The following is a 21,275-nucleotide window of genomic DNA, read 5'->3' on the forward strand; positions in this document are numbered from 1 at the left end:
GCTTGCAAAGACGTGTCCATCAGGAGAAAATCTAACACAATGTAGAGGGCCAAAATGTCCCTTGCAGGTTTCTAGGATAAAGAAATAAAAGATAAACTAGATAAACGTTAAAGCTGGATCGTAAAGTATACGATTTAGAAAATGGAATGATTTATTTGACTCGATTACATACTGAAGAAAGTTGCGTAAGCTATAAAATTCCTTTTCTTATGACTCGAAATTGTTATATAATATCACTAAACTTTTTTGGAAAATGACTCTGAAATTTGAAGGGAAAATAACAGCCATACGGCTTTCAAATCTAAACTTGTCTTTCATGGACGGACCAAATAAATCTTTTAGCTATATTTGGATTAGTTGAGGCTGAGCGGAAAGAATAGGAACTCATTTTTGTTCATTGTTTATGGTATTTAAAGTTGTAAATACTCAAAAGTAATTTAATGTAGTAAAGCATCCTAGAGCATTACCTAATATTTCACCAGTCTCCGAATTTAATCGATATATTACGTGATCATCTCCACCACACACAAGTAATTTTTCAGTGGGATGCAAGCTGACAGAATTTACTGGACACGATAGATTGAATTTTGGAAAAGCTTCAGGTGCCTCTACCAAGTTACTATAACGCCAGTCAAACGTATAAGTCTGGATCGAATTTCCACATGCTACTACAGCCTTCACTTGATCTTCATTATAAGGGATATGGAATTGAATATCGTTGACTGGGTCTGATAATTCCTTGGACCATATCTGATGAGCTGCAGCTGGCTTCAGAATATCTCGGAGATCCCACAGGCTAGATGTATGAAAATATGTCGAACCGTTAATATTCTGCACAGAATAATGTGATAATGACATTAACACACAAGGAATACTGAAAATGACTACGAAGTGGAGATCAAATTTCTATCATGACTGGTGATATTCGAAGTTCGTAGACTGATAATTACAGAGTATTGATTCAAATGAAAGCATGTAAGTACACTGCTTATTTGCTGAAGGATTTGCATGACGCCATGGGGATTGCTTGCGGCTTTGCAAAACGCCCCGCTTATAAGCACTAAATTAAAATAAGCTCCTTACAACTCGTCGAGGCACGTCAGCCTACTACTACTAACCGCGAAACAGATGTATGTAATAAAATCGTGTGGAATTTACGTAAGGACATAAAAGCCTGATGGTTGGAGCGTGTAGTTTGCTGTATGATGTGGTAGCCCAAATATACAAACTTTTCTGTTTGATTTTACATTACATAAATCATCTGCATACTTGTATCGATGTTCTATTCTAACAAAGTCATTACATTGTAGCTGTAAATAATTCCCCAAAATCAATTGCTTTCTAAGTGTTCGACATTGGATGCTGACCACGTTGTTTAAGTGGACTTGTTTAACTGTAGGCTTTCGGTCATGCATCCGCACCAGATCACGTTTCAACTCGGCGTGGGACACTGCTCCTACGTTCATTAGCCAGCTTATAGTAAAGGTTCCTCGATATATTGGTGACGTATCAAATATATCTTTCCTACCTCTTCTCGTCTGACTTCTGATTTCATCTGGCCGGGAACGATCGATTATAGAAGATACTACTGGTTGCTAGTTGTAAAACTAGAATATCCGTCGTATCTTCAGTGGTGAGCCCGACGTGATCTGGTACACCAAGCCAATAACCTGTGAGTCCGTTCCTTTTTAGAATATTATTATTCATTATTATTCTTTATTTGAATTTTATATATTGTGATATACTGTTTTTTTCGCGAATTTTTTTTCCCGGATATATTTTAATTAGACATTTTTCGTTCCTTATATTACTATGACGGAACACTCACCTAAGGTTTTTAAGTTAAAGTCTATTCCCCCTATTTCGATTCAGTTAACGCCATTTTGGCCCGACAATATCGAGTCCTGGTTCTGCTACGCAGAAGCTGATTTTTGCATGCACGGAATCACGGACTCGCGTACACGATTCCTTGCGGTAGTTAAGGCGTTACCGCGCGGGTTTAACAGGTACGTAACACCTAGTATGTTTACTAGTTATGTTCCCGAACCTTACGAAACTCTCAAACGTTCGATTCTAAAACGTGGAGACCTAACTGACCGACAACGGTTAGACCAACTCCTCCATAACATCGACCTGCAACATGGTTCTGCTACAGATATGTTGCTTAGGATGAGAGAAGTGATAGGTCAAAGAACCTTCGACGAAGGCCTATACAAAGAACTTTTCTTATCCAAACTCCCAAAACAGGTGCAGGCGGTTCTCGTCTCGTTCCAAAACAACTCTGTAGACGAACTGACTGCATCTGCCGACTGCATTTTAAAAATCACAAAATCATCTAAGGCCGAGGTTTTTTCCGTCAAGGAAAAACCTCAGTCGACCCCGACTGACATAGCCGAACTATGTCACACGCTTACACGATATCTTAGAGTTCGTAATGACCGTAGTCGGTCAAAAACCCCGCGTAGAAGTGTCTCACGTAGGCGATCTGTCTCTCGACCACGAGAGACAGATAATCCCGACTGGTGCTGGTATTATAACCAGTACGGTAAGTCTTCCAGAAATTGCAGGAAACCCTGCAATTATCCGACCTCAAAATAGAATGACACGAAAAACAGTTCCGGAAACTTCCCAGCCGGCACGCGTTAACGGCAACCGTAGCCGGCGAACACAGCCGTCTGTTATACGTCACGGATGTGACTACGAAAGTTCGCTACCTCGTCGACACCTGAGCAGAAGTTAGCGTTCTTCCAGAAAATCCCAACGACAGACTTCGCGAGTCTGTTTTAAGTTTACAGGCGGCAAACGGAAAGCCGATTGCTACTTACGGTAAAAGGTGTGTCTACCTTAACGTGGGTTTACGCAAACCCATACACTGGATTTTCGTGGTTGCAGATGTCTCTATGCCAATCATTGGTATAGACCTGTTACAACACCACAATCTACTCATCGACACACGCGCATGAAGGTTAATAGATGGAAACACTAAGTTATCTGTTGGCGTAACTCCTTGTTCTGGTTGCAGGTTATCCCCAGTCACGATTAAGCACACCATAGACCCTCTGTATCAATCAGTACTCGACAACTACCCCGGGATATACCAACCGCAATCGAAATTGCCTTGTGTAACCAGCAATGTTACACACCACATCTCGACTACAGGACCACCTGTATTCTCGAAAGCCCGTCGACTCGCTCCCGAAAAGCTTAGCTTAGCCGAAAACGAATTCGACCATATGATAGACTTAGGAATCATTCGACCTTCAAATAGTCCATGGTCATCCCCATTGCACATGGTCCCTAAAAAGGACAGCAACGATTGGCGGCCAACGGGTGATTATCGGCGTCTGAATGCTAAAACCATTCCCGATCGTTACCCGTTGCCTCATATTCACGATTTGACAGCTACCTTGAAAGGTACAACTGTCTTTTCGAAAATCGACTTGGTTAAGGCTTATAATCAAATACCGATGGCACCTGACGACATTCCTAAGACCGCCATCATCACTCCTTTCGGTCTTTACGAATTTCTACGAATGCCTTTTGGTTTAGGAAATGCGGCTCAAACCTTCCAAAGGTTTATAGACGACGTCTTCCGAGGTCTCAACTTCGTACATGCGTATGTTGATGACTGTCTAATAGCAAGTCCGGACAGAGAATCACATCTCCAGCATCTGGACATTGTTTTCGATCGACTCCGAAGGCATGGCATTACTGTAAACATTCAGAAATGCCGAATCGGAACCAACTCCTTAGACTTTTTAGGACACACTATTGATGCCCAAGGCATCCGACCCCTTAGAAGCAAAGTGGCGGCCATTCTGGATTACCCAGAACCGACCACGATCAAGCATTTACGAACTTTCAACGGACTTGTAAGTTTCTACAAACGGTTCATACCCAAATGCGCATCCCTTATGAAACCGTTAACCGATCAGCTCCGTGGAAATGCAAAATCAATTAGTTTGGACGACACAGTCCGTAAAGCATTCTCCGCAGTTAAGGAACACATCGCTCAGGCAACCCTGCTTGCTCATCAGGACACTCAAGCGCCCATTAGTATCGCCGTAGACGCATCCGACTCAGCAATCGGAGGAGTCTTACAACAATGGGTTAACAACTCATGGCAACCTTTAGGATTATTCTCGAGACGGTTGCTAGACGCGGAATCTAGGTACAGCACGTTCGGTAGGGAACTCCTAGCTATGTATTGTGCTGTACGGCATTTCCAACATTCCATCGAAGGAGGAGAATTCACACTTTTCACCGATCACAAACCTCTTATCTTCTCTTTAAGTTCATCTTCAGATAAGTACTCACCGCGAGAGTCTCGACAACTCGACTACATTTCGCAGTTTACTTCAGATATACGACACATTTCTGGAGCAAACAATGTAGTCGCAGACGCCTTGTCTCGAATAAGTTCCTTGAACAGTTTCCAAGGAATCGACCTTCTTAAACTCGCTCAGCTTCAAAAAGAAGACATTGATCTTCAGCATGAGTTATCCTCGACCACTCTCAAACTAAGTATTAAGCAGATGGGAACAGGTAAGGAAACCTTACTTTGTGACACATCTACAGGTAGGGATCGTCCAATAGTACCAAAATATTATCGACGCAACGTCTTCAATACGTTGCACGATCTTTCTCACCCAGGTGCTCGTGCAACAGTCAAACTTATAGCCGAACGGTTTTGCTGGCCTGGCATGAATAAAGACGTGAGGGAGTGGGCACGCTCCTGTGTAAGCTGTCAGAAATCTAAGGTCATAAGACACAACAAATGTCCCTTAGGCTCTTTCAAAACCCCTGACGCTCGTTTCGACCACGTCCATCTAGATTTGGTAGGACCCTTACCCGACTCAAACGGATACTCATATCTCCTAACATGCGTAGACCGTTTCACGCGATGGCCAGAAGCAGTACCGATTAAGGACATTACTGCTGAAACCGTGGCTCGCACTTTCGTCGAACGATGGGTAGCAAATTTCGGCTGCCCTTTCACAATCACTACAGACCGCGGACGCTAGTTCGAATCTGGACTTTTCCGTTGTCTGACTTCACCATTAGGAATCACGTGCTTTCGAACGACCGCCTACCACCCGCAAGCAAACGGGTTGGTAGAACGTTTTCATCGACAATTAAAAGCTTCATTATCAGCTACAAACGTTTCACAGTGGACAGACGCTCTTCCACTCGTCTTGCTAGGTATCCGCAATGCAGTGAAAGCTGACATTGGATACACTGCATCTCAACTCGTTTACGGAACGACACTCCGACTCCCAGGGGAATTCGTGGATCCTTTGTCTTCTTCATTGGACGTGGATCTAAACTCTTACACGAGTAGGCTTACAAACGCTATGCGTTCAGTTAAACCTGCTCACACTCGACCTCAATCAACTGATGTTTTCGTTCAACCCGAATTACGACGTAGTACACACGTCTTCGTTCGTCGAGACTCACATCGACGACCCCTCGAATCAGCATACGAAGGACCCTTCAAAGTTCTTCAACGCGAACCTAAGTACTATGTAGTCGATAAGAACGGTACGAACGATAGCATCAGTATTGATCGACTCAAAGCAGCGTACTTAGAAGGAAACCCTAGCTACGTCGATTTTCCTTCGGTACAAGCAAACAACACAGCTACTACACCTGTAGTACCTCACACGACAACCGACACACAACTTGATACTTCTTCAACATCGATAGATAAACCTAAAACGGCGCGTTCTGGAAGAAGAGTAAGATTTCAGGAACACCTTAACGAATATTGCACGTAGGACACAAGCTTTATCTCGAATTCCCTTTTCATTATTTATTATAAAAAAATTTTTTTAATATGCTTATTTTTTTGTTTTATTAAAAAAAACAAAAATAAAACATTTTTATTTTTTTTTGAGCGTATTTATATTTTTTTTTATATAGAAAAACCAAAAAAACCTTTTTTTCCGACCGCTTTTACGCTGTTGCAAGTGTATTAATTTATTTTTTCTCCCGCTCATCTTGTGTCCTTACGCAAGTACGAGTGTATTTTCGACATGCACTCACACGTTATATTTTTTTTTCTTTTCCAGGCCTACTGGAAAAGAACGACGAAGTTTTCCAAGGAACCGAAATTTTCATTGTATTTCATTTCTTTATTGTTATGTTGTACCTCATGGTCCCTTAGTTTAAGGAAAGACGACCAGACGCTGCTAAACGAAGCAAGCTATCAGAAGAGTGCTTACCAACGACAAACTCGTTGGGTTTAAACTTCTGGCGGGTCACGTCTTAGGGGCATCACTACCTCACTAGGGGGGAGTGATCTGTAGCTGTAAATAATTCCCCAAAATCAATTGCTTTCTAAGTGTTCGACATTGGATGCTGACCACGTTGTTTAAGTGGACTTGTTTAACTGTAGGCTTTCGGTCATGCATCCGCACCAGATCACGTTTCAACTCGGCGTGGGACACTGCTCCTACGTTCATTAGCCAGCTTATAGTAAAGGTTCCTCGATATATTGGTGACGTATCAAATATATCTTTCCTACCTCTTCTCGTCTGACTTCTGATTTCATCTGGCCGGGAACGATCGATTATAGAAGATACTACTGGTTGCTAGTTGTAAAACTAGAATATCCGTCGTATCTTCAACATAATGAATGACATAAGTGAATAGCAATGTTGGTCAGACTGCTGTAGACCGGGATATCAGACCTTGTGATTCATTGTCATTCGATGTGCTTTAGGAAATTTACTGGACACAAACAGCCCATAGTAGAATATTGCAAATCGCTAATAAAAAATGGTAATTCTTCATAAATGCCTTGTGAGTTTTTAGCCAGTGAAAACAGAATTGTCAATAATGGATTTTAAAAATTTGAAAAGGCTTAAAACGGAGTTGTCTTTACCAGTTTCCAAAGAAATTTCTGGTGCTTTACTTAAAGATATGATAGTCGCGTGTGCTAAGTGCAGTGAAGGTATGAAAATTCAGCCTATAAAACTTCAGATGCAGTATGATTCAATCTTTCTTAAAAGACGAATAATTCCTTATGGTCTTCGAGAAACGGTGAACAAGATATTGGACGATTTGTGTCTGAAACACACGATCAAGCCGATTCAGTCTTCAGCATGCGGTACTCCTATTGTTACGCCATTGAAAACCCTTAGAATATGTGGCGACTATAGATTCACAATGAACTCCCGCTTGTTGAAGCAAACATGGACGACGGATTCAATGGAACTGGCATTCCTCAAATTGTTCCACCCATCTGTTCCTCTGTTCTCGAATCTCGGTAATCGTCTTGCCTTCTTCTTTCTCTCTGGTTTACCATATTTCCCTTCCGATTCCTTCGTTGTGTCACGTAGTTGTTTCATATTTTCTTCTCTTGAAGCTTCCACTGTCGTTGCCAGCTCTTCCACGTATTTCTACTTGTCGGCTTTAATGCTCTTTTTCACTTGCGCGTTAGCTTCTGTGTACTCTGCTTGCGTCTTGACCTTCTCTGGTCGTGTTTGACTGTTGTTAATTACAGTCTTCCTATTCCCATAGAGATCCATTTCATATGATGATGCTTTTTGTAGCTTAGCACCTCCCAGTACGCTAAAGTTGATGGTCCTTTGCTCCCTTTCCAGTTTTCCTCCATCGTAGTTTCTTTTTTCAGTAGATCTTGCAAGACTTGGCACCTGTTATCGTGAGTTATTATGAATTGGTTGAGTTTGTTAGTATCTCTAAGGAAGGCTGTATTGAGCCTTAGCACTACTGTTTAGTATTTATTTAGCTTCAGTATCATCTTGACCGTGACTAGGTGGTGATCTGAAGCTATGTCAGCTCCTCTCCTGGTTCTCACATCTTCCATTGTCCTTCGGAATTTTTTTTAGTGGTAAAAATATGATCTATCTGGTTCTCTGTGGTGTGGTCCGGCGAGATCCATGTAGCTTTGTGCATGCGTTTGTGTGAAAATATTTTGCCGCCTATAACCAATTTGTTGAATGCACATAGATTTACAAATCTCTCCCCATTTTCATTTCTCTCTCCTAGTTCATGTCGTCCCATGATGTCTTCATATCCGGTGTTGTCCACTCCCACTTTAGCGTTTAGATCTCCCATCAGGATAGTGAAGTCCCTTCTTGAGCACTTCACTATGATTGACTGCAGCCTCGAGTAGAACTGACTTTTATTGTCATCGTTGCTATCATTGGTGGGTGCATAACATTGGACAGCATTCATTGTGATCCCCTCCTTCTTTGTTTTTAATGATGCTTTGATAATTCTGGATCCGTGAGACTCCCATCCTACAAGTGCATTTCATGCTTCTCTGGACAACATTAGAACAACTCTCCGAGTGTGTGGAGCATTTTCCTCTTCATGACTGGAGTACAGCAGCATCTCTCCCGTACCTAGCCTTTGTTGTCCAGCTTGGGTTAAATGGGTTTCGCTGATTCCGAGTACTGCCAATTTGTATCTCCTCATTTCCGTTGCTATTTGACTGGTCTTCCCGGTCTCCCACATTGTCCGGACATTCCATGTGCCTGTAGTGACCTACATTTGTGATGAGCACGCGATTGGTATCACGAAAACGATTACTCTTATAACCAATTGTACCAGTGATTGTTTAAGCGTACATGTTTGTTTAAGTGTACCAAAGACACATATTCTTCCGTTGCCTGTGACCTTGTAAGAACTCGCTTACGCTCGGCAGTTCTGATTGTAAACTTTGACATGATCTCGGTATTCTTTCGATACCACAAAATCGTCAACAAGTATATCTTATTTCAACCGTTAACAGCCTTCTGGCTTTTGGTCTACGGAGGGCTCCAACTCCATATCTGGCACGTAATCTTCCTGTAGCGGTGATCGTAGTCAATCGCAACTCTATGACAACTATATACCTATGGAAATTGTTGCTGTGGTTAGAAAGGGCATTACCCTCGTGACTTCCGAAAAATCTTGACTTTCATATTGAGGCGTCATAATTCTTCCTTCAAGTCTGAGGGCAAAGTTTAAATGGCTTAATTTGTTTAATCTGGATGGTGTTTTTTAGCAAGATTTCTTTCTATAGGATAGAATTGCAGACCCCATGCCCAACCCTCCTCCTTTGTGTGGGCTTGGGACTGGCAGCACTTCTACAGGGACCCCAAATGGAGTTGAAAACTCAACATTCTAGGCGGACTTCATTGCCAGTATCGTTTGAGACCTGGCAGAGAATGCATGCAGACTATTTTGGTCCATTCGCCGGCAAACACAATGCGCTTAAAGTCATTGGTCTTTCATCGAATTGGCTTGAAGTTTATTCAAAACTTCACAAAATTCTGACTCTACAATCTAAGCATGAAGATTTTTTGTCGAGAAGGGGGTTCCCATGGTGTTCGTGACTGATGATGGCTTTTTCTGCTGCGGATGCAATCACTACCTGCTTTCAGTGGTATACGGTGCGGATCTCTGTTCACTGCTTCCAGGCACTCGTGTCCTAATGGGTAGGCAGAAATTTTTTCAGGCTACTGAAAAAATGCTAATGATTCTATTGCTACTTCAACATTTGATGAAATGGAGAGGGGAGTAGATGCATTTCTACTGTGATTTAGAAATCCTAAATATCCTGTAACCAAACAGACTCCGTTGAAGTTATCGAAATGAAGGATTCTGAGCTCGAATATGAGGTGTTGGGAGTCTGAAGTAGTTACAAATTATCATCCAAACTATCTTTGACCAGCCACATTGATTTTGATGAGGAATGTCGGGAAATCTATGGTGCGAATTCCAGATATTGATGATCTCAGTACACACAACCGACTTGTTGATCAAATACAATTCCAGGAACCAGGTGAGTTGGTTCCAATTTCAGTGCTAATGAGTATATTCTAGATAGTACAGAGTCTGTATCCAATGCGTAGTCTGACAGACATGCAATAAACCTTGTGAGAAGACGTTCAGTCGACTACAGGAACTTTGATTCCAATCTAAGCTGTAGCAGTTATAGTGTATCTATGGACTAATTTTTCGCTTGTACTCGATGTCTGTCTGACTTCTAATTCCAAATACAATACATTCGTTTGTACTCACCTAGTTCTGCTTCGTCTAAATTGAGATATTTCGTGGACTCCGAGTTTACATAATAATTCAAATACTTCTAAATATCACATCTATCTTTGTTGCTCAAGGATGATATACAAAACCAAATACAAGATATTTTAAGAGAACGCGTTTTACATAGTTATGTGTGAGTAGGCAAACAGCAATAGTAATTATACGTCGAGGTTGGCCTTACCAAACTCGATCGTTCCAAGCCTTATTCAGATTGTATTCAAAGAGAGTGATATGTAGAATGCAGAAAACCAACAGGATTGTAACCTAGGTTGGACAACGAACAAGTATGTGCAAATAGAAATATACCGACCTAGTTGAGTGTTTGAGTTAATGTGAAGTGATTGAATCAACTTAAATGTATTTATTTTGAAGGAATTTTATTTGTTCGTAGCAAAATGGTTTTGTATGTATGGGAAGATACAATCTACTTTTCAGAGGACTGTTGGACTTCTCAACGAATAGGGATTTTATCAGGTTTTTTTGGAGATTGTAGTGATTTAATAGTTATATTCATGAGTTAATGTAAGCTAGGCCAACATGGAAAACCGAGAAGCATTGGACGGCCATTTCGTCCTAGTATGGGATTGCTCATCGGTGCACATCCACGATCCCGCATGAGGGACTCAAACGCAGGACCTTCGGTCTCGTACGCGATCACTTAGCCTCTAGACCACTGAAACAGTTACTCACTGAAGACAATGGTGGACAGTCGCTCAATATAGTGGATTGGTTGAAGTTAGACATTAACACCGTTGGATGCCAGCCGAGTGGTCTAGAGGTTAAGTGTTCGCGCGTGAGACTAAAGGACGTGGGTTTGAATCTCAGGATGGGATCGTGGATTTGCACTGATGAGGATTCCCATACTTGTACGGAATGGCCGTCCATTGCTTCCCGGTTTTTCATGTTGGTCCAGCCCTAATTGACTCATTGATTCAACTATTGAGTAGGGATTCGCTTAAAAAACAGAGAATTATTTACATATTAAGTTCATGTTAACTACCTTCACAGTATTCAATGAATAGAACCCATTGACCTGAATCATGGTCACATTAAATGCATTTCACCTATCATGCTAAAACTGGAACGGGTTTAATACAACATCTGGCTGTGATCGTTTCCACTTACCTTGCAGACGTCACGGATAGTCAGGGCTTGACAACGCTGTCATTCGTAACATCTGTAAGGTCAAAGGATCCAAAATCTAATAAAGCCAGAAGTCAGAGATGAAAAAGTTCAAAAATATATTTGGAATGTAGTCAGTATGTCAAGAAGTGTTCTGTCCAAGCTAGCTAGTCGTTGCCAGGGTTGCGTGGCATGACATACTATATGATAATCTAATGAGGATTCATAACCAAGTTCCTCAAACAGAAGTGCGTCCAGTAAAATTATTGAAGTCAAGAACAATGTCTAGGACTGACAGAAATATTTACTTTTGGGATTTATTTGCCGCTACAACCTTAAAGAGTCCTTGTAGGTATCGCCGGTTTGTTGTTGATGTACATGAAAAGCCCATTTATTTAAAGCTCTTATTCCGTTCATAGTCATTCGGAACTATCCCGTCTCATCGATTTCGCCAACATGTTACACTTATTTGTTTTATTGGTAGTTTTAAACGATAAACAAGGATCCTCAAGGCCAACCGAGCTGGGTCGATAATTTTGTCCGGCGTGTTATGATCCAGACTCCAAAGCAGTCACCTGTGTACTGTCCTGGGCATACCAGGCCAGTCGTTGACATCTGTTATAGTGGAGAGGCAGATTGTGGTCACCTTTTCATCACCGCTTCAAAAGGTACGTATATTAAACGCGACTGAATGTTCATGCAAATCCTTATTTTATTGCTCAAATAATCCAAACTTGTTATAGGGATAAATGTCAATAGTTCACAATTTAATATTGTTAGAGGATCTGATAATTGGAACGTACATGTGTCCAGTCCATCGGTCATTTCCAGGTGGGAATCCATTAATCTAAAATGGTGAGACCCAATCTTTATATCATGGGGGAATTTTGGGGGTTTTGTGCCATTTCTCTGAAGTTTTCTATAGCGGCTTCCACTTAATTTTCCCACACTGGGCGAAATCTCCCCCAAAGTAGGGAAATTAAGGACTATCATCTATAGACGACCTTTGAGCGACTTTGAAGTGATCCTGCGGAAGTTCATCTACTTGACACAAAAGAGGACCATAAATTAGTGCAAGGAGTTAGAATTAGGACTTGGGGTTGGAAGTTAGGGTTATAAATTAGATTTAGAGTTTTCACCACAAACTGACATCAGTCATTATGCTTAAATGCTACTTAGACTTTGTCATGAATAAGTTTCGAGCCAAAATCCTAAACTGACACCAATTTCATGTGTTCGTTCATAAACTAGTCTCGCCGCTAAGCCATTCACCAATAACTCGTGAAGTGGTGTGTTGTTAAGACCTTTAGATTGTTTTAACAGCTGTGTATTTAAATCAATTTAACAAATTTAATTCATTCTGGTTTTTAGCGTGGTAATCTGTTTACATATTTCAACCTGTTTTTTTACATTTCTCAAATGGTTCAGACATATTTAGGTGAACTTTTATCTTCAACGTATTACAAAACTCCAAAATATCGCTTGTTGAGTGTTGTAATAGTAGTCCGAGACACTAAGGTGGCTCATTTTTAAGGATATATTCAGTACGCTCACACATCACTACATACCTTGAACCCAGACTCTCCTAACGTTCCTTTGAACTTCTGAACTTGGCTGTTAATCCATTGACTCACAATTACCTCACCTCCATAGATGAATTCTAGTTTCATTAGATTCGGTTGTTGTGCTTGTTTATCAGTCCATTCTTTGGAGAATTCGGCGTTGGTTTTACTGGCCTCAGAGTTTAACTCGGGAGAGTTCGGGATTGGTCGTAGTGTGGTCATTTTAGTTCCTTTATAATGCGAGAAAGTAGAATAACTGTAGACACTGGTTATTGTTAGGTCGGCTTACAATAAACTCTATCAGAGCCTCCAGAGAGGCTCATAAAGAGCCCAACCAATCAGCGATTAGTTAGAAGCTATGCTACTAAAATAACAAGGTCCTGATTGGCTGTTACATACTGTTACTATGGGATCTCAAGGTCTTTTAGTTACTATAAAACCCCTGTTTTTTCTGTACATAATTGAACCTTGTAGTAAAGTGCTTCTCTGATACTCGTGTCTTCTCTCTGGTCTTTCAAGTCGCTGAGTAGTGCTAGCCTGGGGTTATCCGAATAGCTAGGATCCGAATAAAGCGTTCAACCTACAAGACATAACAGTTATCTGTATTACGGGGTTTATTACCACCACTTCATTATGATTATTATTAGGTCCTCACTAACTTCAACCGGGCTGGAATCATTCATTTTCTATAGTTCCTAGGGTTCTTTAAATCCTGCGTTCTGCGCTTTCTTAATTTGTCAAGTTTCTGATTCGGCTTATAGTTTTTGCTAGTAATTAGAATCAGCATATAATCACTTTCCTAGAAAAGACAAATCAATGGACAATAAGGTAGAGGAACAAAACAATAGGGAACTAGCAATTGTAGAACTATTTCCAGATTGAAGAGGGAGTACACTATCTTTTGCCCCACTTATCTATTTTAAGCTATCTGTAGTCTCATTGTTTGATATGTTGTAATCAGAAAGGTACCAGTCTCCGGTTAAGTTCAGATCATACGTCCATGGTGAACCTCAGAACTTGAAACCGTCTATTGCTTCAGAGGACGGGTTATGGGGAGGTTTATCGACAAGTAACCTTAGCGCAGTTGCCAAGTCCAATAAATGTCAGTCTAGATAATTTTTATTTTGTGTCTAAATACCATCAGTATCTATCCTACTTTGTTTTGTTTTTTAGACTACAAATTACGACTTAATTTCGTTTATTCTTTTATTTTAGATGGTAAAGCAATTCTACGCCAAGGTGATACAGGAGATTGGATTGGAACATTTTTAGGTCATAAAGGAGCTGTTTGGTCATGTGTCCTAGATAAACATGCTACTAAGGCCGCTACAGGGGCGGCGGATTTCACTGCCAAAGTGTGGGATGCAAACTCCGGTTCAGAGCTCCTTTCAGTCACTCAAGATCATATTGTTCGGTGCGTTGACTTGAGCAAAACTGACTCAGGCGCAAAGTTACTCACTGCTAATAACTGGAAAAAGATTTCTGTCTATGATCTAAACTCTCCTGAATCACGTAAATTATTCCACTTTTATGTTTGAGATTCTGTTCATCTGGTATTGCATAAATTATTTTTATGATCTCATTTACACCACTCACGTTTTTTATCTGCCTCATTTAGCCATATCTGTATTCGAGGGACATAAACAAATAATTCGTCGATTGCTATGGTGTGGTGAAGACAAACTTGCTCTATCCATATCGGAGGATAAAACTATCCGGTTAGTGCATCAATTTATTTTCTGTTAAATATGTAGTATGTACTTGGATTTCAAGTTAATTCAGATGTAACTGGTGAACAATATGCACCTAATTATGTTCAATTTATGCTCAAAAACACGTCCTAGATACAAGTAACATAATAGGCAATCAATATTTGCATTTACTATTCACTATGTAATGACTTTATTAGAATAAAACATCGATACAAGTATGCAGATGATTTATGTAATGTAAAATCAAACAGAAAAGTTTGTATATTTGGTCTACCACATCATACAGCAAACTACACGCTCCAACCATCAGGCTTTTATGTCCTTACGTAAATTCCACACGATTTTATCACATACATCTGTTTCGCGGTTAGTAGTAGTAGGCTGACGTGCCTCGACGAGTTGTAAGGAGCTTATTTTAATTTAGTGCTTATAAGCGGGGCGTTTTGCAAAGCCGCAAGCAATCCCCATGGCGTCATGCAAATCCTTCAGCAAATAAGCAGTGTACTTACATGCTTTCATTTGAATCAATACTCTGTAATTATCAGTCTACGAACTTCGAATATCACCAGTCATGATAGAAATTTGATCTCCACTTCGTAGTCATTTTCAGTATTCCTTGTGTGTTAATGTCATTATCACATTATTCTGTGCAGAATATTAACGGTTCGACATATTTTCATACATCTAGCCTGTGGGATCTCCGAGATATTCTGAAGCCAGCTGCAGCTCATCAGATATGGTCCAAGGAATTATCAGACCCAGTCAACGATATTCAATTCCATATCCCTTATAATGAAGATCAAGTGAAGGCTGTAGTAGCATGTGGAAATTCGATCCAGACTTATACGTTTGACTGGCGTTATAGTAACTTGGTAGAGGCACCTGAAGCTTTTCCAAAATTCAATCTATCGTGTCCAGTAAATTCTGTCAGCTTGCATCCCACTGAAAAATTACTTGTGTGTGGTGGAGATGATCACGTAATATATCGATTAAATTCGGAGACTGGTGAAATATTAGGTAATGCTCTAGGATGCTTTACTACATTAAATTACTTTTGAGTATTTACAACTTTAAATACCATAAACAATGAACAAAAATGAGTTCCTATTCTTTCCGCTCAGCCTCAACTAATCCAAATATAGCTAAAAGATTTATTTGGTCCGTCCATGAAAGACAAGTTTAGATTTGAAAGCCGTATGGCTGTTATTTTCCCTTCAAATTTCAGAGTCATTTTCCAAAAAAGTTTAGTGATATTATATAACAATTTCGAGTCATAAGAAAAGGAATTTTATAGCTTACGCAACTTTCTTCAGTATGTAATCGAGTCAAATAAATCATTCCATTTTCTAAATCGTATACTTTACGATCCAGCTTTAACGTTTATCTAGTTTATCTTTTATTTCTTTATCCTAGAAACCTGCAAGGGACATTTTGGCCCTCTACATTGTGTTAGATTTTCTCCTGATGGACACGTCTTTGCAAGCGGTAGTGAAGATGGCACTGTTCGTTTGTGGCAAACTGTTGTTGGAAGTGACTTTGGATTATGGAGATTGACTGTACCAAATGAAGTTTCTACTGTTAATTGCTCAAATTTATCTGTATCTGCAAACGATCACTGTAGCACGAGTTTAACCGAAGTACCGGCTACTGGTGATACTATTAATAGTTAATCCTTTTACATATATTTTCATCATGAATCTCATCGGAAATATTGTGGTTTGTATAATCCATACAATTATGTTAATGTTATGGACAATCTCAACCACAAACTATTGCTGAGAACTAATTAAGAGGACTTTGTACAGTATTAACTTCAGTCAACAACCTTGTCAACAGTTGTATGAATAGACTATTTTTGATAAGATATAAATCTTATATACCTGTAGTTTGTTTTATTCACACTCTAGGTCATTAAAATCGATACTCAGTATTAGAGTGTGTAAATTCTATTGTACTAGCTTCTCTACAATGCTTGTATTGATATTTCGATACCTGATGGAGTGTTAAACAATCATTGGTTAAAATACTTCAAGAATAGTAATTGAACTGCCTCATCTTACTTTGGTTTAGATAACCATGCAGTATTACGTGCATTTATATAGTATAGTTTAAAACTGTGGTCATGAAGTTTATAGTTCGTTATTATTACCATAAGGATAATAAGGGAGAGATAACTGCTTCACTTTAGACAGACATTGTTTTAGCTAATGGGAATAGCTTAAAGAAGTCAGTGAACATGTAAGTTTATTTGATTAAATCATTATCAGAATTGGATTCCGGACTAAACTGGTTTTCATAAAAGTAAACTGAATTGGAAGTTGGGTCAAAGTCATTGTTTTCTACCTGACCATAGGAACTAATCAGGATCTCGTCCCAGTATATTCTGACTAGTAATTCACGATAATATAACATCTTTTATTCGTGCAATCGTATTGGAATGAACCGATGCATACTACTTATTACCAACTAGGGGCACTCCAACTTGTAGGTAAATATCAATCCGTCAGGTCTTCAAAGTTATTTCTTAACTAAGAATGATCATTATGTTGTAAAACAATGAGTAATAACGATGTTGAAATACAGTATCGAAATTTTTTGCACAGGGCTTATTCAAAAGAACAGCTGGATACTGCAGTACACCTATCATACTGAGAACATAATATATCACATTGGATATTTCATGTGACTGAAAATCCAGTATTCCTAAAAATTCTCCCACAGACAGAATCTGGTGTTATGATGCATGTGGTTGGGAATATCTAGTACTAAATACAAATGAATCATTGAACCGCGATACTGAAAGACAAATTATACAAAACCCCTTAATTAACGTCGTTGGTACACAGCTACTAGTTAATTTTTATTCTAACATATATCAAGGAGATCGCTATAAGAACAATTCATAAACTAATCCCATAAGGATTCTAACCTGACGATTGATTTGCATATTTAAGTTAAGATATCCTCAATACTGTACTTTTTACAGAAAAGGTACGAAGAACCCACAAGTTTCGAATCATAATAGACTCGGTTACCGTTCTTCTTTCAAAAGGAAAATTATTCCTTCAGATAATTCTATACGTATGAAATTACAGAACATAAATATAAACTAGAAAACTACACCCGTAGCCATTAATGAATACCAGTAGTTAATGGAATCCAATGAATACCCAACACTCGAGAGTAAGCGACTCATTGAAGGTAAACAAAGGCCCAGACTGTAGCGTGATCAAAAGGAGAAAATAAGATTGTAACCTAACTCATGAATAAAATAAATCAGTTCTCGTCATATCTGTTGGTATTCGTCACAACTGCTACTGCAATAAAATACTTGGATACAATCATAGCTACTTATCATCATTAAGTAGTATGGCGAGTATACTAAAAGGGAAGATGGGGTTTGGAGCTAAAATCATGTAAATGTTAAAGGATAAATTTAGCTTCTTTGTGCGACAACTTAGTGTCCACACAATCACAGCTCATTCAGCTACATAAAAAAACGAAATTTCTCTAACTCCTCCCACTGAATAAGAGCTAAATTCATGCTAATGCATAACCTATGGTTAGTTTCATCACACACGTATGGGTACTGATATCAAGAAGCATATGATTTCCAACCATACTGCACATTATTTCATCAGATCTATGATTTATCACCACTGGCTACGAATGTAAAACATTACAAAGCTTGAGTGAATAACAAATTCACGCCGAACGAGGTTTGCAAATCGTCACAACTGAAGCTAAAGAATCACTGGACACCTGAGCAAGCACCACCACACAAGTTTGTTGCAGACTTCCTTCGAGATGCTTCCAAGGTCAGAGAGTTCAACATAGCTCTCAGTATCAAGTCACAAGACTTAGAAAGTCTACTAGGAGTGAAACCACCATGGAGAACAATTAGCAAAAGACTAAAGAAGTGATGACTTTAACATACTCAGAAGTGATGGATCCCAAGAAGCACCAGAATATACAATGGATCTCTATTGACACATTGGGCAAGATCCAGGAGGGAAAAAGTAAGTAAACATCAATAAAAAACAGTCGAATGAATGCAGAGGAAGTCAAGCTCAGATCAAATATACGGAAGCAAACAAATGGTTGGCGAGGAATATCGGAACCGACAAGCAGAAATACATAGAAGACCTAACAGTTTCAGTAGAACAAGCTGTGTGAGAAGGAAATATGAAAGAAATATTCGATACAGTGGAGAGGCTTGGAGGGAAATACAGCGAACCAGGACAGTCAGTCGGGAACAAAGAAGGAAATCCAATCACTGAGGGTCAACAGCAGCGAGACAGGTGGGTGGAGTTCTTTGAAGATCTTTCGAATTGATTGGCATTGCTGAGCACAGCTAACATTGAGGCATCACACAAAGATCTCCCTGTAGATGGTACCTCATCAACAATCAAAGGAATTAGCAAAGCCATTAGACAATTCAGGAATGCCATAGCAACAGTTGGACTCGACAGCATACCAGCTGAGGCACTTCAATCAGATATGGAGGCAACTGCAAGCATGCTCCATATTCTTTCCAGAAATATTTGGGATGAAGAACAAGTACTAACAGACCGAAGAGGGATACTTCACGGACGTACCGAAGAAAAGAAACCTTAGTAAGTGCGGGATCTACTGAGGGAATACGGTACTGCCAGTGGCGAGTAAATTTTTCAACAAATTGTTGGCAAACCGAAAGAACGCTCCAGTAGACATCCAACTTCGAGATCAACAAACTGGTTGACCTAAGGATAGATCACGTACAGACCGAATCGCGACACTACGGGTTATTATTGGACAAATAGCTGAATGGAACTCATCGATTCACATCAGTTTCCCTGACTATGCGAAACTCCTCTACAGGATGGATAGGAAAACCCTCCGGAATCTTCCTTGGCAACATAAATTACGTGGGAAGATCGTTACCATCATACAGAACTCCTACAATGGACTGGACTGTGACATCGTGCATAGAGGGTAGCTCACAGGTGCATTCCAAGTGAGGACTGGTATCAGACAAGGCTACCTGTCCTCGCTTTGCTGGTCGTTCACTGGATTATGGAAGTGTCGACAGTTTATGAGAAGTGAGGGAACAGTAAACACTCTGGACACAGCTGGATACCTTGGACTCTCTGCATATGACTTAGTCCTGTTATCTCATATATAGTAAAAAATACAGGTGAATACTGTCAGTGTAGCAATGGCCTCTGTAGAAGTCAGTCTCAACGTCCATGAGGGCAAAGTCAAGTTACTGAAGTGCAACACACCGAGCATAAACCAAATTACACTTGATAGCCATGCTCTGGACGAGGTGGGAGCCTTCACGTACATGGACAACGTCGTAGATAAACATAGATGATACGACGAATATGTGAAGGCACGAATTGACAAAACAAATACATCATTCCTACAACTAAAGAACATTCAGAGCTCAAAACAACTCACCCAAGACTTAAGTCAGAATTTACAACACTAACGTCAAGGAAGTTCTATTTTAGGGGGACTGAAACTTAAAGAACTACCACCACCACCACCATCAAAATAGTACAGATATTTATAAACGGTCAATCGAGAAGCGAATTGGGAAAAGACATTGAATATGTATTGTGACATACGTTTTGCAAACCACTACACTGTATCACAAGAAAAGTTCTAACTTTGAATCCCCCAGGCTAAAGGAAACGTGACAGACTAAAGAATTTATGGCTCTTGAAATTCGGGGTCAGACATCAACACCACGAACATTAGTTGGAAACAACTAGAAAGGAAAACCCAGGACAGAGTTGATTGGAGATCACTGGTTGGTGGTTTATGCCATCTGAGGAGTGGTAGGCTTTAATATCCGGGCAATTTACGCGAATAATTCACTTCATGTTGTCTTTCGCTGAACATATTTTACAATATACAGAAGGAGTTTTGGATGAGATGTTGTAAAATAATACTACAATATGTTTCACTGCTATGAAAGTTAAACGTCGTAGCAGCTATATCCTAGTAGGCAGATGTTTTAAATATTTATCTACTCATATTGTTTTTTTCAGTGGAGTACTGAATGAAAATCAAGTTATGCTAAGCAGTGACGTCTCCAAAACCAGAACTCTCGAGCAACAAACAGCAGTGACATATTATCTTCAGCACCATTTGGTAAACATGCATCCAATTCACTCAGCAAATGCCAAATGAGCTATTAACAATGTACTAAGTTATATTCATGTCGTTCCCATTGGTTATACCATTTTATCTCACCACTCTCAATCCTAATTTTTCAACATTGAATCTAAAATTTATCAGGTTGATGTTACTCTGTTTTCCAATTTTAATCTTCATTATTCCTTAGTATATGAGAAAAGTGATAAATGTCTTCATTAGAATTTCGCCACAAAATCCTAATTTTCAGATAAACTATAGTTATCATATTAGAATGAAGACGAATTTCCACTTTCTTTTAACAGAAATCGGATTTCATTTGTTTGAGTTCAAGAATGATATAGTATAATAAAGAGTTAATTTTGCTATTTTAATTGAAAGCCTGCTCATAGATGAGTTAAAAATAGATCATAGACATAATGCCCATAATAATGAGATAAGTTGCATTTAGATATAGTTAATATCTTCCAAGTTGGTTTATATATATATATATATATATATATATATATATATATATATATATATCAGAGGGGGTGACTGTAGTAAGGGAGACATAACTGGCATAGTGATTCATACAGATACGATGAAAATGAGGCGTTAATACAATGGAACCATTCTCACCGACCAATCACAAATAAAACCTCATATAATAGTTCTTGTGTAGATTTCCGATGAA

The 21,275-nt window shown here is 39.5% G+C and overlaps 3 protein-coding genes across 3 annotated transcripts in view; 1 reads left to right on the top strand and 2 right to left on the bottom strand.

The window, feature by feature from the left end:
* Positions 1 to 426: 426 nt before the first annotated feature.
* Positions 427 to 858, bottom strand: Smp_192670 (hypothetical protein; the record flags this gene model as incomplete). Its single annotated transcript, XM_018792796.1, has 1 exon — positions 427 to 858. One exon carries the CDS (start codon positions 856 to 858, stop codon positions 427 to 429), a length of 432 nt encoding a protein of 143 aa, XP_018644607.1.
* A 10,873-nt stretch (positions 859 to 11,731) lies between these two features.
* On the top strand, positions 11,732 to 16,339 carry Smp_174390 (serine-threonine kinase receptor-associated protein (strap), putative; the record flags this gene model as incomplete). Its single annotated transcript, XM_018792797.1, has 5 exons — positions 11,732 to 11,849; positions 13,959 to 14,255; positions 14,362 to 14,461; positions 15,144 to 15,472; positions 15,869 to 16,339. 5 exons carry the CDS (start codon positions 11,732 to 11,734, stop codon positions 16,123 to 16,125), a joined length of 1,101 nt encoding a protein of 366 aa, XP_018644421.1. The 3' UTR covers positions 16,126 to 16,339.
* A 4,177-nt stretch (positions 16,340 to 20,516) lies between these two features.
* Smp_095290 (zinc finger protein, putative) overlaps positions 20,517 to 21,275 on the bottom strand; it is a gene marked incomplete at both ends in the record, with an annotated part of 24,525 nt that continues 23,766 nt past the window's right edge. Inside the window, one exon of the mRNA XM_018792799.1 lies at positions 20,517 to 20,636. Coding sequence (XP_018644420.1) covers positions 20,517 to 20,636 — 120 coding nt within the window. The remainder of the gene's footprint in view (positions 20,637 to 21,275) is intronic.

This window comes from Schistosoma mansoni, assembly GCF_000237925.1.
Source record: "Schistosoma mansoni, WGS project CABG00000000 data, supercontig 0111, strain Puerto Rico, whole genome shotgun sequence".
In the NCBI taxonomy this organism is placed as follows: domain Eukaryota; kingdom Metazoa; phylum Platyhelminthes; class Trematoda; order Strigeidida; family Schistosomatidae; genus Schistosoma; species Schistosoma mansoni.